At 41.0% G+C, this 13,683-nt stretch overlaps 1 protein-coding gene across 5 annotated transcripts in view; it reads right to left on the reverse strand.

Moving 5' to 3' along the window:
- The window catches only part of nalcn (sodium leak channel, non-selective), a 63,890-nt gene that overhangs the window by 10,237 nt on the left and 39,970 nt on the right, over positions 1 to 13,683 (reverse strand). For all 5 annotated transcript variants that reach the window (XM_058622398.1, XM_058622401.1, XM_058622403.1 and 2 more), the window contains 11 exons: positions 6,375 to 6,511; positions 5,435 to 5,576; positions 5,111 to 5,184; positions 3,626 to 3,727; positions 3,142 to 3,211; positions 2,846 to 2,937; positions 2,547 to 2,669; positions 2,199 to 2,255; positions 1,578 to 1,698; positions 1,365 to 1,496; positions 707 to 874 (listed from right to left, as the gene is read on the reverse strand). In XM_058622398.1, the coding sequence (XP_058478381.1) occupies positions 707 to 874; positions 1,365 to 1,496; positions 1,578 to 1,698; positions 2,199 to 2,255; positions 2,547 to 2,669; positions 2,846 to 2,937; positions 3,142 to 3,211; positions 3,626 to 3,727; positions 5,111 to 5,184; positions 5,435 to 5,576; positions 6,375 to 6,511 (1,218 nt within the window). The remainder of the gene's footprint in view (positions 1 to 706; positions 875 to 1,364; positions 1,497 to 1,577; positions 1,699 to 2,198; positions 2,256 to 2,546; positions 2,670 to 2,845; positions 2,938 to 3,141; positions 3,212 to 3,625; positions 3,728 to 5,110; positions 5,185 to 5,434; positions 5,577 to 6,374; positions 6,512 to 13,683) is intronic.

Consider the following 13,683-nt stretch of genomic DNA (forward strand, 5'->3'; position numbering starts at 1 on the left):
GTGTCATCATGTCCAATGTGAAGCTTCCTTAGAACGTGTTAAAGAGTCATACACTGTTTTATTCTGGAATCGATTCACAGTGCTGATTCCATCACATTGCATTACTGTGAGACAAGATGTGACAATTGAGGTAGGGCAGAATCAATTGATTAATGCAGTTATTACTGTGCCACACTGCAAAAACTAGCTTCTCCAATAATGATAACCTGGCGCCACCTACAGTATGCCTAGAATATAATAATGACAAGAGCACAATTCAATAAAGGTGAATAAGATGCTCAGTTGTATTGTAGCCATGTTCTATAAATCATCCGCACTTAACTGCCAACCGTTATTTAAAGCATGCAATTTCTGTTGTATTTCAAGGCATTTTCACTGCTGCAGTGAAGTGAAACATGAACAAATAACAACCTGCCAAACGAGGGAAATACGTGCAACGCTTTATCTTATTTTCACTCAGATTTCAGTGGTTTTCTCATTAAATGGTAAAAACTAAACCCATAATTGAGGGGCACATTTCCACAAACACAGTATGTTTCAAGTGCATACAAAACAAAACAAGGGCTGTATTTCATTTTGTTTCTGCTTAACAAGAGTAGTTTACACTATCTCACTATCTGACCTAAAAAAGTATCACTCAATAATAAGTTGTGTGCAAGACAGATCAAGCTTGTATAACACATTTCAAACGGAAACTTGCACTAACCAGAAAAATCTCCTTGAAGCCTTTGAGAACCTCCCGCACCACTTTCCTCATCTGTGGTACGAGTTTGAAGATCCTGAGCGGACGCAAGCAGCGCAGCATCATCAGCAGCTGAGCCCCAGACTCGGGAGGGACGTCAGTCGGCAGCCAGCACAGAAAAATCAGACTCACCTGCAGGAGACACAACAGGACAGCAATATATAGTTAATAGAAGAGAAATCTAAAGATAACAAGCAGCAAATGTGGTAATACTTTAGTCTTTCCTACTTCAGTCTCTATATTCCCAGAGGTTTTTCTAAAATCTAATACAATGTGGAAAAAAATGCAATAAAGTTATGTAATCGTTGATGACTATTATAAGACAACTTTTGTGTCCCTAGCAGGTCCAGGTGCAATTATTATTTAGCTGCTATAGCAAAGGTGCAGCCGCTGCGAGACAGCGAACGATACAGGTATTTTTCAAAGAAGAAAACAAAGAAGTCATCATTTTACTGAAAAACTGAACGTTCCATTTTGGAAACGTTTTGGCAAATGTAAGTTAATAACTCAACAAAATAATTATTATATCTTTAAATGAGGTGAAAGAGATACTGTCAGATACTGCATTTAACTCTTCTGCGATTCAAATAAAATAGCCTTTAGATTTGGTGATATTTCTCACAAGATAGATAAAAATGTCCATGACTCCGCCGAAGTCCCTGATGACAGCAGTGGGGGTGAAGAACAGACCATCGGCCATGATCTTCAGGTTGAGCTCGATGCTCATAAAGATGACAAACACGTACTCCCCGATCTGCAACAGACATAATGGTTTTAACAGCATCTGTGCCTTTATGTCATCCGGCCGCCTGTTCGTGCGGTGATCCATTTATACCTGCAATGTGGGGGCGTGCATGACCCTGGTGAAGGGTGACTCAAACATCATGGAGATGCAGGAGCAGATGGTTACTACAATCATCACCCAGTCCAAATAGGTGACCAAGCCCAGAAGGTCACTAGAAGGACACACACACACACACACACGTACATACACAGAACAATGTTATACAAAGAGACAGGGAGCTTTTTACAGTTTACACTGTGCAGGTCAGGAGAGCTACTTATTTTGCAAAGCGGCAAATATCTAACACCAAGAGACAGAGATGAGACCACAGATAGGGAGGATATGTGTGGAGAGATATCAGATAGAGTGAGAATGAATAAGCACGTCAGTGCGTATGTGAGAGAAGTCCAATCATTTCTGCCGCAGGATGTCAGTAAACTAAAAACAAGAACTGACAGTCTTTGATACACAGCACTGCCTCTCACTTTGGTTAGCAGAATCTGTGCTTGGCTGAGTTACTATTGGGTTTCATAATGAGGGGAATCCATTTCACAGCCCGTCATTTCATGATTTTCACTCCTCGCCACAGTATTTAAAGGAATCACAACAGGCAGGTAATGAGACAGAAGAACAATCAGATGAGTAAAGGAATCAATAATTCATCTCACTTACTATAGTTGATGGTATTTGGTGTTCTTCACTGCTCCTGTTATGGGGTCAGTTTTGGATCTAGATGTAAATTTACAAGAATAACACAATTTGTCAGCATTTTGACAGACACACCGCACTTTTTTATGAATATGTCCTATCAGCGATATCCCTTTCAAGACAAGAAACGAAATACATTTTCATCATGAATCATAGACAGATGGGTAAACATCAGTTGTTACAGTGGCACGTCGCACATTGCTAACAAAATGCTAAAGTCCACAATGTTTATTTCACGACCACTCGTGCCCAAATCAAGTTCACACAGACATGGAATCCAAAGTTTCATATTTGTTTAAATGTGCTACTGACGCGTTGAAGCGGGCTCGAACAATCATCTTGCAAAAGTTTCTGAAGCGATGTTCCCGGCCCACAATGAAGAGAGGCTTGTCAAAGTAAGGATGGTTTTCTCTCAGCTCCTCTTCCTGAACTTTCCTGAAGAGCCACACAAGCAAATATATGGAAAAAAAACATCAGTTAGTGCATGACACAGCAAAGGCTTCAAATCAGGGTAAGGTGGATTTGAACATTTTCCACACAAACATGTGAAATTTCTGTATATAAATCACAATAAAGTGAAGATTTTTTTGTCATGTTTTGTGAATGAATACCTTTTCATCTCTGCTTGTTCTTTCTTTTCTTGGATCATCTTGATCTCGCTGTCCTCCCTCTGGGCATTTCTGTAGCGGACAGTGCTGGAATGCTGTATAACAGAAGAGATGATGCTTAGTTCAGCACTTTGGTTTCCAAAATTTCTTTCAGCGCTTTATGTTTTGTCACATTTGTGACATTCTTTCTGAAAGAAATGTGAGATGAGGGTTGAATGAACGATTTCAAGACAACTTTTCTGAATAAAAGCATAAAAGCAAATATATATGTGTGTGGGTGTGTGCATGTATGCGCTCACATCCTGAGTGAGAGTCTCCAGCGACTTCCCTCGGCTGATCCTTTGACTCGTAGAGCCATGTCTCAATGATCTGCAGATAAATAAAGACGAAGTGGGAAAATGCTTTGAGGAATCGAATACAATTTCAATCTCACGCTGAAGCCATTCTAGATAATCTTCAATAGCAAAGATGACCTCACCATCACTCTGATAATGGCCATGACACAAGTGAAACAGATCTTAGTCCAGGTTGTGGTGAGTAAGGTGAATGGGGCAACAGTTTAAAGCCACATGTGGTTCTTTCTGCCACTGTTAAGTTCTTGTTCATGTCTCGTTTCACTCTCATCCACTGTTTTTCAAAGGACATCACTTGCAAAGAAATTTCGACAAATATTTGGGTTTTTATGGACAGTTTTAACAGGCTTTATACTTGTTGTAAGGAACGTGTACAACACATTCCACTAGAAGGGGGAAACATTTGTGTACATGTGTGACGCTGACATACCTGCGTTCTTGCCGTATGTGATGCTGGACACTGAGTATGGATCGTTCTTTGGCTGGCTGACCCTCAAAAGATCCACTTAGCATGCGCTGTCTGGTACAAGCCCTGGAAAATACAAACACAAAATTTATGTTTTCTCTCTTCTTTTTTACCAATAATGATATGCTCATTAATCTGGTCGGAAAACAAGGGCCTTTCTGCATGGAGTTTGCATGTTCTCCCCGTGTGTGCATGGGTTTTCTCCGGGTTCTCCAGCTTCCTCCCACAGTCGAAAAACATGCAATATGGGGATTAGGTAAATTGACACTCTAAATTAACCATAGGTGTGAGTATGAGAGTGGGTGGTTGTTCTATCGCCCTATGTCAGCTGAGATTGGCACAGCTCCCTAAAGTGGTAGATGATGGATGGATGGATGGATATGATAATAAAAATGTATCAGCATGTTAGGCCATTAGCTGGCAAGGAAAACAAAGCTTTACCTGATCCATATTGCTGTCTTTTGTCAATTTGGACGTATATACGTATATCTGACATTATTTTAAATGTCTTGTCTGGCATACAGCAGAGTCAGTGTGCATGTTTGCCTTTGCTGATGTGGATGTAAACCTAATTGTGTCTATGTGCAGAGGACAACAGGCCAGACAGATCGTGTTAGGACCACGGAAATGCTGTCTGTCTTTCAGACTGACGGACTGACTGCAGCGAGCCAGTTTGGACACGGTGGCGGGATTTAGTGCCAGCACTGCCATGCTGAACAACAAATTATCCATTTACTACATCATGAGAGTAAATGAGTCTGAAGTAGGACTGCGTGTGTGTTTTTGTGTGAGAAAGAAAGACGCATTAACAACACCAGAGTGCTGTTACAGCAAAACCACATCTAATATGCATACACAATATTAGTTTCACCCACACAAAGACTGGGATGTATTTTATGACTGTGGATAATGCATACTAAACACATCTAGCTACAGTCTCCAAGGAAGGTGCTGATACAAAATCTAATGATTAATAACAAAACAACAGAGAAACACCCAACTGACAGTAGAGGAAAGTACATTTAAGTTGTGCATCATGACAATTACACATGCAGATTAAAAGTGAATGTTTTTCAGACATCTAAATGACTGTTGTTTCACCAGCATTTCATACTTTTCATTGTGGAGATAGTCCTCAATATACATGAAAATAATTATGAAATCTGTGGCCTTCTGGCCTTTCTGTGTGGAGTTTGCATGCTGTCCCAGTGTGTGTGTGAGTTTTCTCTATGGGTTGGTCCTGCGATGGACTGGTGACCTGTCAAGGGTTTACCACACGTTTCAGATGGGATTGTGGAGGATATAGCGGTAGATAATGAATGGATGAATGAATGAATGAATGAATGAATAAATATGAACTTTGCTAAGTGAACATAACTCATTTTAACCTGGAAAACACCTAAACTACATCTCTTCATACAAGGCTGGGAAGGTGAACATGAGTCTCACCGCAGGATTTTATTGATAGTTGTCTCTTTTTCCAGGAGGTTGCGAGCTCGGATACTAAATATTGACCTGCGAAGCTGAGAGAGAGAGAGAGAGAGAGCATGGAGAGAGTACATTAGCTGAGAGTTTATTAAATGTAAGACATCCAAATACACACCATTAAGACAATCGTAAACTTGAAGTATACTATATGTGTATATTGCTACCATGTTTCTTAAGGCTATGGTCTATCTACTATAAGCTGTGGAGATGGAGTTATAACTTTTATATCGTCTTTATGTGTAAAGGTGAGTGAGTAAATGAGTAAAAGAACATGTGCACGAGAACCTTTTGGTCGATATACTTGTTGTCTTCAATGGCTGAGCGTTTGGAGTGGTCACAGGAGGAGGATGATGCAGAGGGAAGACGCCGGAACAAACAGCTGGTGTCCTGCTGCTGCCGATCAATGAACTGCTTCATAAAACTCTCCCTAGAGTACGCAACAACCAACACATGCACGCAAATGTGATCAATTTTAACACTCGGTTACCAAGTGAAGAAATCAATGTGCTTAGAGATACAATAACAAACACAATGATACAGCATATCTTAAAACCATAACAGAGCAAATTCAGCTGTACTGTGTCTTTGTGCTCGCTGCAGCAGGTGGGCTGCACATGGAGGATCTCTGAGAGAGTATAAGGAATCCAGCTGTGCACCAACAAGCAACTAAACAGACAACCGTGGCTCAGGAGGTAGAGCGAGTTGTAAGGTGTCCTTGGCAAGACACTAAACCCCATGTGTCATCAAGTGTGTGAATGATGTGTGATAAAAAAAAAAAGAAAAAGCTGCATAAAAAGGAGATTTGCATGGGTTGAATGAACTGCATTGTGATAAGACTAGAACACGGCTCAACAAATGCAGTGTATGTAAATGGTAAAACTGATATGCCGGACACAGTTCAGCACAAGACCATAAACTATATAGGGAAATGTATAAGTTACAAAATTGACATCATGTTCTTCTGAAGAGGAATTTAGTGATGAGATTATTAACTCATCAGGAAAATGTTTACAGATGCTATAAATCAAGTGAGAAGTAGACTATGTTTCCCTTAGACTACCATTCAAACAGAGTTCCTATATAAATTTGTGTATACGGTCTGTGCATACGACTCTTGACAAGTCAGCCTGTTTGATGAACAGTTTTGATAATACAACATTTTAAGCAATCAAATAAGATGCAGACATTTAGGTTCATAAATACAAGACTGCCTGTGTGTCTGTACCTGATTCTGGGCACAGTGAAATCAGAGGGGAGCTTGGAGATCTTCACCATCTGAGGCCGATTGGGGAACTTTTCAAAGATCCTGAGTCTTAAAGGGAGCTTCTCTTTGGTGTCGGCATTGGCTTCGCTTTGCTTGAGCTAACAGAGATTAGAGAGGAAACAGTTCATGCTCAGGACAGGAGATCAAAAGAAGCTAATGGGAAAAGGGGTAAAACCAGCCACTTGATGAGAATGAAGAGGAAGGAACTAAATTGGATGCTAAAGGATAGAAGGAAAAGGTTAACCTGAGTTTCAGTTGTAGAAGGGTTTGGGATTTTGAGAACTGCATGGATTTACCCTTAAAAATGAGATTAAGCTCAGTATTGCCAGAGAAAACTATACAATTCAAAGGTTTTACCACAGTTTTCTAAGTGCAGCTTTATGGTTCTGCCTGATGGTGGCAGCAACACTCTTACCTACAGACACACACACACACACACCACATCGAGTACAGACAACCACATTTAGGATGAATTCCCACTTACTTTTAGAAAAGAATGGAGAAAGCAACAAAAGAGAAAAAGGCAGATTACTTTGGAGTTGTTAATGGACAAATGAGAAGGTAGTGGCAGTTAGAGTAATGTACATGTGTGCAGGCTTAAGCACTGTGGCACAGGCTGGTGGAATAAAAAGATGACAAAGGAAAGAAACCAATTATTTCCATTTAATTACATATGTGCAGGGGCTGATTGAAATTCCCTTGCAGGTATTCTCTGTCTGGGTGCCTGGAGATAACCTCAGATGCATTGCAGATTAGGCCTGGAAGTGAAGTGCATTTTGTGCAGTGGTGAATGCCATCTTATTATTCAGAGCAGACAGAGTCAGTAAAATATACTGACTGGGCTTGGTGAATGCTTCTCTGTCAGTCATGATGACATTTGGCTGTCTGTCTACCTATGAAAACATCCCCATTGCATTTGTGTGCCTTGGTATTTCTACCGATGTTGTTTCTATTGGTCGGATTGAGAGTGATTGTGCAACTACCACAGCATCTCATTTTAACAGCCAGGGAATGAGAAACCTGACAAAAGAGGGACATAAAATCTGTCCATCCTCTTTCTTTTTCTAGCTAACTCAAGTGTGGGAGTTTCTTTTTGCCCTGAGTGGGTTGAGTGGTGAGTGGCATACTGTGAAGACGGAATTATGCACCAGCATTTGCTTGCCGAAGCTTTCTGTCTATATTCTGATTCCCAGGATAGGAAGAGGCAAAACAAGGGACTGAAATAAAAACAAGAGAGAAGCCAACAGAAGTACATGTATGCGAAAATAATTATGACACAAACTTAAGAGATGGAAAAGTGGGCTTTTCATTCTTTATGTGAGCAGCCACATATAACAGAAAACAAAAATTGTGCTTCTTTCTTATGCTGCAGTTCTCTGGGTGAAACTTGTAGAAAGTGCTGCAGTCATCTCAAATAATACCTACACTGGATACTGGCGTAAAAACACACACAAACAAAACATCACCAACAAGCACACACATATATAGTGCAGAATTAATATGGACCCCACTGTTCCCAAAGGTCCTAATCAATTGGGCCAACTCAGCGAGATGTTCAATTTAGCTACGGCTCTAGTCTACACCCTTATCTGCAGCAGCATCCTATTACAGACAAACTTTCTCTGCTGTTGTGCTTGGTTGCTTTCTGTGTTCAGAGATTTTGTTCTTCTCCATTGACATGTGGACTCCCCTTGTCATGGGATTAGCAAAAGAAAAGAAAATTATTTAAATTCACACTGGAAAAACAAACGCGAGGTCACTACAATGTGATGTCGTATTGGGGAGGTCCCACTCCTGTCCATGACAATGAATATACTGTATATACAGTGGGTACGAAAAGTATTCAGACCCCTTTAAATTTTTCACTCTTTGTTTCATTGCAGCCATTTGCTAAAATCAAAAAAGTTCATTTTATTTCTCATTAATGTACGCTCAGCACCACATCTTGACAGAAAAAAACAGAAATGTAGAAATTCTTGCAAATTTATTAAAAAAGAAAAACTGAAATATCACATGGTCATAAGTATTCAGACCCTTTGCTGTGACACTCATATTTAACTCACATGCTGTCCATTTCTTCTGATCCTCCTTGAGATGGTTCTGCTCCTTCATTGGAGTCCAGCTGTGTTTAATTAAACTCATTGGACTTGATTAGGAAAGGCACACACCTGTTTATATAAGACCTTACAGCTCACAGTGCAAATGAGAATCATGAGGTCGAAGGAACTGCCCAAGGAGCTCAGAGACAGAATTGTGGCAAGGCACAGATCTGGCCAAGGTTACAAAAGAATTTCTGCAGCACTCAAGGTTCCTAAGAGCACAGTGGCCTCCATAATCCTTAAATGGAAGAAGTTTGGGATGACCAGAACTCTTCCTAGACCTGGCCGTCCAGCTAAACTGAGCAATCGTGGGAGAAGAGCCTTGGTGAGAGAGGTAAAGAAGAACCCAAAGATCACTGTGGCTGAGCTCCAGAGATGTAGTAGGGAGATGGGAGAAAGTTCCACAAAGTCAACGATCACTGCAGCCCTCCACCAGTCGGGGCTTTATGGCAGAGTGGCCCGACGGTAGCCTCTCCTCAGTGCAAGACATATGAAAGCCTGCATAGAGTTTGCCAAAAAACACATGAAAGACTCCCAGACTATGAGAAATAAGATTCTCTGGTCTGATGAGACCAAGATTTTACTTTTTGGCGTTATTCTAAGCGGTATGTGTGGAGAAAACCAGGCACTGTTCATCACCTGCCCAATACAATCCCAACAGTGAAGCATGGTGGTGGCAGCATCATGCTATGGGGGTGTTTTTCAGCTGCAGGGACAGGACGACTGGTTGCAATTGAAGGAAAGATGAATGCGGCCAAGTACAGAGATATCCTGGAAGAAAACCTCTTCCAGAGTGCTCAGGACCTCAGACTGGGCCGAAGGTTCACCTTCCAACAAGACAATGACCCTACGCACACAGCTAAAATAACGAAGGAGTGGCTTCGGAACAACTCTGTGACCATTCTTGACTGACCCAGCCAGAGCCCTGACTTAAACCCAATTGAGCATCTCTGGAGAGACCTGAAAATGGTTGTCCACCAACGTTCACCATCCAACCTGACAGAACTGGAGAGGATCTGCAAGGAAGAATGGCAGAGGATCCCCAAATCCAGGTGTGAAAAACTTGTTGCATCATTCCCAAGAAGACTCATGGCTGTACTACCTCAAAAGTGTGCTTCTACTCAATACTGAGCAAAGGGTCTGAATACTTATGACCATGTGATATTTCAGTTTTTCTTTTTTAATAAATTTGCAAAAATTTCTACATTTCTGGTTTTTTTTTTCTGTCAAGATGTGGTGCTGAGTGTAAATTAATGAGAAATAAAATGAACTTTTTTGATTTTGGAAAATGGCTGCAAAGAAACAAAGAGTGAAAAATTTAAAGGGGTCTGAATACTCTCCGTACCCACTGTAGCTGACCTATGCAAGGAAATGTATTCACTGTACTACCATAACATATAGTTTCCTTAATTACTGACAAAATCTACGTTTGCTCCATAAAAGGTTCACACGGTAAGTCCGTACACCAATAATTCCCTATAGATCACTACTAACTGTACATAATCAGACACTGGGCCTTTGGTCAGGTCAATGTGTAGGATCAATAAAGTACACATGGTGCTCAGGAACAATCCGATTGACTCCTGATAACTAATTGTAAGTGTTACTGTTTAACAGAAGACAAATTGCTTCACCAGTACCAAAGTGCACACATGACAGTATTGTGCATTATGTGTATAAGCATCCATGTAATTAAATGCAGTCAGTGTAGTTTTATCACTACTTGGTTGAGTCGTACTGCTCACTCTCACCAGCATCTGTTTTCAGTGAGAGAGCTCTAGAAGCCCATTGTACGAAATCCGCCCACCAGCAAACAACAGTAGCTGGTGAACATAAGGAAGCACTTTGCAGCCAAATACTGAATTTCTCTCACAATAAGGTAGACAAAAATGGCTGAAAGAAGAGGAAATACTGAATTTCATTGCCATGGGAACGCAAACTCAATTCCATATCTTAATACTGCTCTCGCTTAAAACTGCTATCTGTGTGAATACAAATGTGCTTGGCAACAGTGTTTGCCATCTTTTATTAAGTGAGAGCTCACATGTCAGTGTCATATTTGCAGCTTTCATCTGCTGCCCCAAAGTGGCCAAAACATCATTTCACACTGCATTGAATTTAAGCAGCTGAAACAAAACAAACCAAATCAAAAGCAAACTTGTGTTATTAGCTGGAGGTTCCAACCATGGTATTATTGCAGTAGAAAAATGCTGTAGCACATGCAGCAAATGGAAATGAGTAATCGCGATACGTTATTGACAAATAAAATCCAACACGCTGGCTGAACACTCTGATGTTTCACAGGGGGTTTGCCTTAGAAGTTATAGCTGTCATAAACGGAAGTGTACAAATGTATTTGCACATTTGCTGTCGTTAAGACAAGACACGAAGGTAACTGGTAATCATTAAGCTACGGCTGTGTAAAACAGGAGAGTCGGAGGAGAGTGGAGTCAAGTGTGTGTGTGTGTGCGCTGTACATGTGCACCTGTTTTGGCGCTCATTAAATTCAGTCAAAGTCCTGATAAAGCAGATGACATCATTAAAAAGCAACCAAAATGAAATGGTCCATTTGGAAATTTGTTTTTGGTCGAATATTTCTTTGTTGTAACAATGCTTCTTGGCAATGAATCTTATACTTTTGGAAAGCCTGATAAATTCCCTTTTAACTGGTGCAACACATGTAAGGAAAATGCATTCGTGGGTGGAGGCAGTGTTATGGTGTGGGGCAGCATCTCCCTCACTGGAAAAACAAAGCTTGTCCTCATTGGAGGCAATCTCAATGCAGAGAGATATCGATATGAGATTCTGCAACCAGTGACTATCCCATATCTCCACAGTCTGGGACCGAACTCTATGCTCCAAGATGACAACGCTCGCCCCCAGAGAGCAGGGTTTATCAGAGACTACCTTCAGAATTTGAGAGTAGAAAGGATGGAATGTCCTGCCTGCAGTCCTTACCTCAACCCCATTAGACACTAGGGGGATCCGCTTGGGTGTGCTGTTCATGCCAGAGTGACCATCACAACCACAGTGGCTGACATGCGATTAATACTGGTTGAAGAATGGGATGCCATCCCACAGGAGTATGTGACCAAGCTGGTGACCAGCATGGGGAGGAAGTGCCAGGCTGTTGTGGCTGTGTATGGTTCTACCACATGCTACTGAGGCCACTTGTTGTTAAATGAATACATTGTTAAATTGCCAATATGACGTATAAGCTTCAGACTTCAATCATCCAATCCAACAAAAGACACCAAACAAGAGTCAATGGCAGAATAAGCTGTTTGGCATTGACAGAGAGGGTTTGGCAAGTTTGTTATGGGTGCAACCCACATACTCATTTGCATTTACAAATGTGACACCATTTAAAAGGGAAATAAATAGGGTTTCAAACAGCATAAGATATAAGACATATATATACTCATATAGGTTTATATATATGTGTGTATATATATATATAAAAATATAAAATAAATGCAAACTATGTATTACCCCAGTTATTCTTGATGTCATTAAAAACATCTGCGCAAAGATTGGGTTGTTACTGCTACTCCCAGTGTTTTGTTTTGACTAGAGAAATAAAGATGATGTGTAGTATATTCCACCTGTACATCTGCAGGTATGTGCATAGAGAATAATATCTCCGTCTCCCTGTGTCTCAGTCAGTGGTTGATAAATCAAAAATGACTGCGTCGCTTGCCACAGGTGAGATTAAGTCCACGGTGGTGTAGCTGTGGAGCTGAGACTAATGTGCTTTGCCTTGAGACTCATTCAGGTGACCCGCAACTGCTTCCACCTCCATTCCAGCCAATTTCAGGCTCGGCTGAGCTAAAGGGAGCTTTCCGGCTGGGATTTCCACAGCTTTACTGACCAAGGCAGAGAGGAAGAATAAAACCTAATACTCACCGTTGGCTTTAGAACAGTAGTAGTTCAGACAGAGGGGTCAAGAGTTTGATAAAGCATTTAGTGAAAATCCTTTCAAAAAGTGTTAAAAATGGGAAAAAAGGATCTTGTTCTGCAAGGAGGATGAAGGAGATCCGTACATTATGATTGGTATTCTTAGGTCTACAAAACACATTACATACAGAATATCCAAGTTGCCGAGACAACTTTATGCTTACATCCCTTTCACCAACTAACTCTCCATATCAGCTAAAAGTAAATAACCAATTTTTTGGCCTCTTTTTCATGTTTATTCAAGTATTTTAAGCGGAACGAAAAATCACAAGCGCTTGATAGTATTTCCTAAAGGTATGTGAAAACTCCACAGTGCAATCCTCTAAACTCCCTGATCAGACCTGTGAAAGTGCCTCAGAGGCACACAAACACAGAGTAGCCTGTGGAACAATAGGGAACTGATGAACAGCCGCCTACAAAACTGCTGCCCACACACACTCTGTGCCTGTGAGGATGGAAGCACAGTCATCTACAATTTACCATTCAGAGATCAGCCATTGACCAGCAGCAGCTGTATAAGATATCCTACAATAGTATCGGTACAACACAACCTTACTTTTTACATATTACACCATTCAGCATGCTTGTTACTCATCTTCACAGCAGTGCTAGAGTGTGTATAGTTTGCATGGCTCTCTCTGTTTTTGAATGGGTTTCAAAATTCATAGCTACGATTAATGCCAAGATGAATTTACTTTCAAAAGGCACACCAATCTCAAAATGTACAGTCGCTACCATACATTACAGACTATCCAAATCTCATTCCACATTATATTAAGTCTTGGTTGGTTTCCCCTGGCCTTCAGCCAGTCCAGCTGTAATACCCAGGGGTGAAAGAACTGAGAGCGAGTTAGCAGGGTCACCCTCTCCTCTCATTAGCTGAGTAATGAGCCGTGCTGTGGAGCTGCTGTAAAACCACACAGCCCATAAACCTCCAATAGCTGCCTCCAACACCGAAAACAAATGCAAAGTACTATTAATACCATTAGCTCAATATCCAAAACCACATAGCATCCAACTGTGTGCCTTTGGGTACCATTCTGGTGTTGATGAGGAACCTGGCAGCCTCGCATCGTGTAAATACAACATCCCTCGCTAAGAATCTTTGTTCCATTACCAATCTCTTCTCTCTTCCCGCTTTTTCTGAATTTCCTGTGATGTGGCTGCCTTTACAACACTCTAGCAACAAAGGCAGATAGAGGGATCTTTCAGGG

This window comes from Solea solea, chromosome 2 (assembly GCF_958295425.1).
Source record: "Solea solea chromosome 2, fSolSol10.1, whole genome shotgun sequence".
Classification (NCBI taxonomy): Eukaryota; Metazoa; Chordata; class Actinopteri; order Pleuronectiformes; family Soleidae; genus Solea; species Solea solea.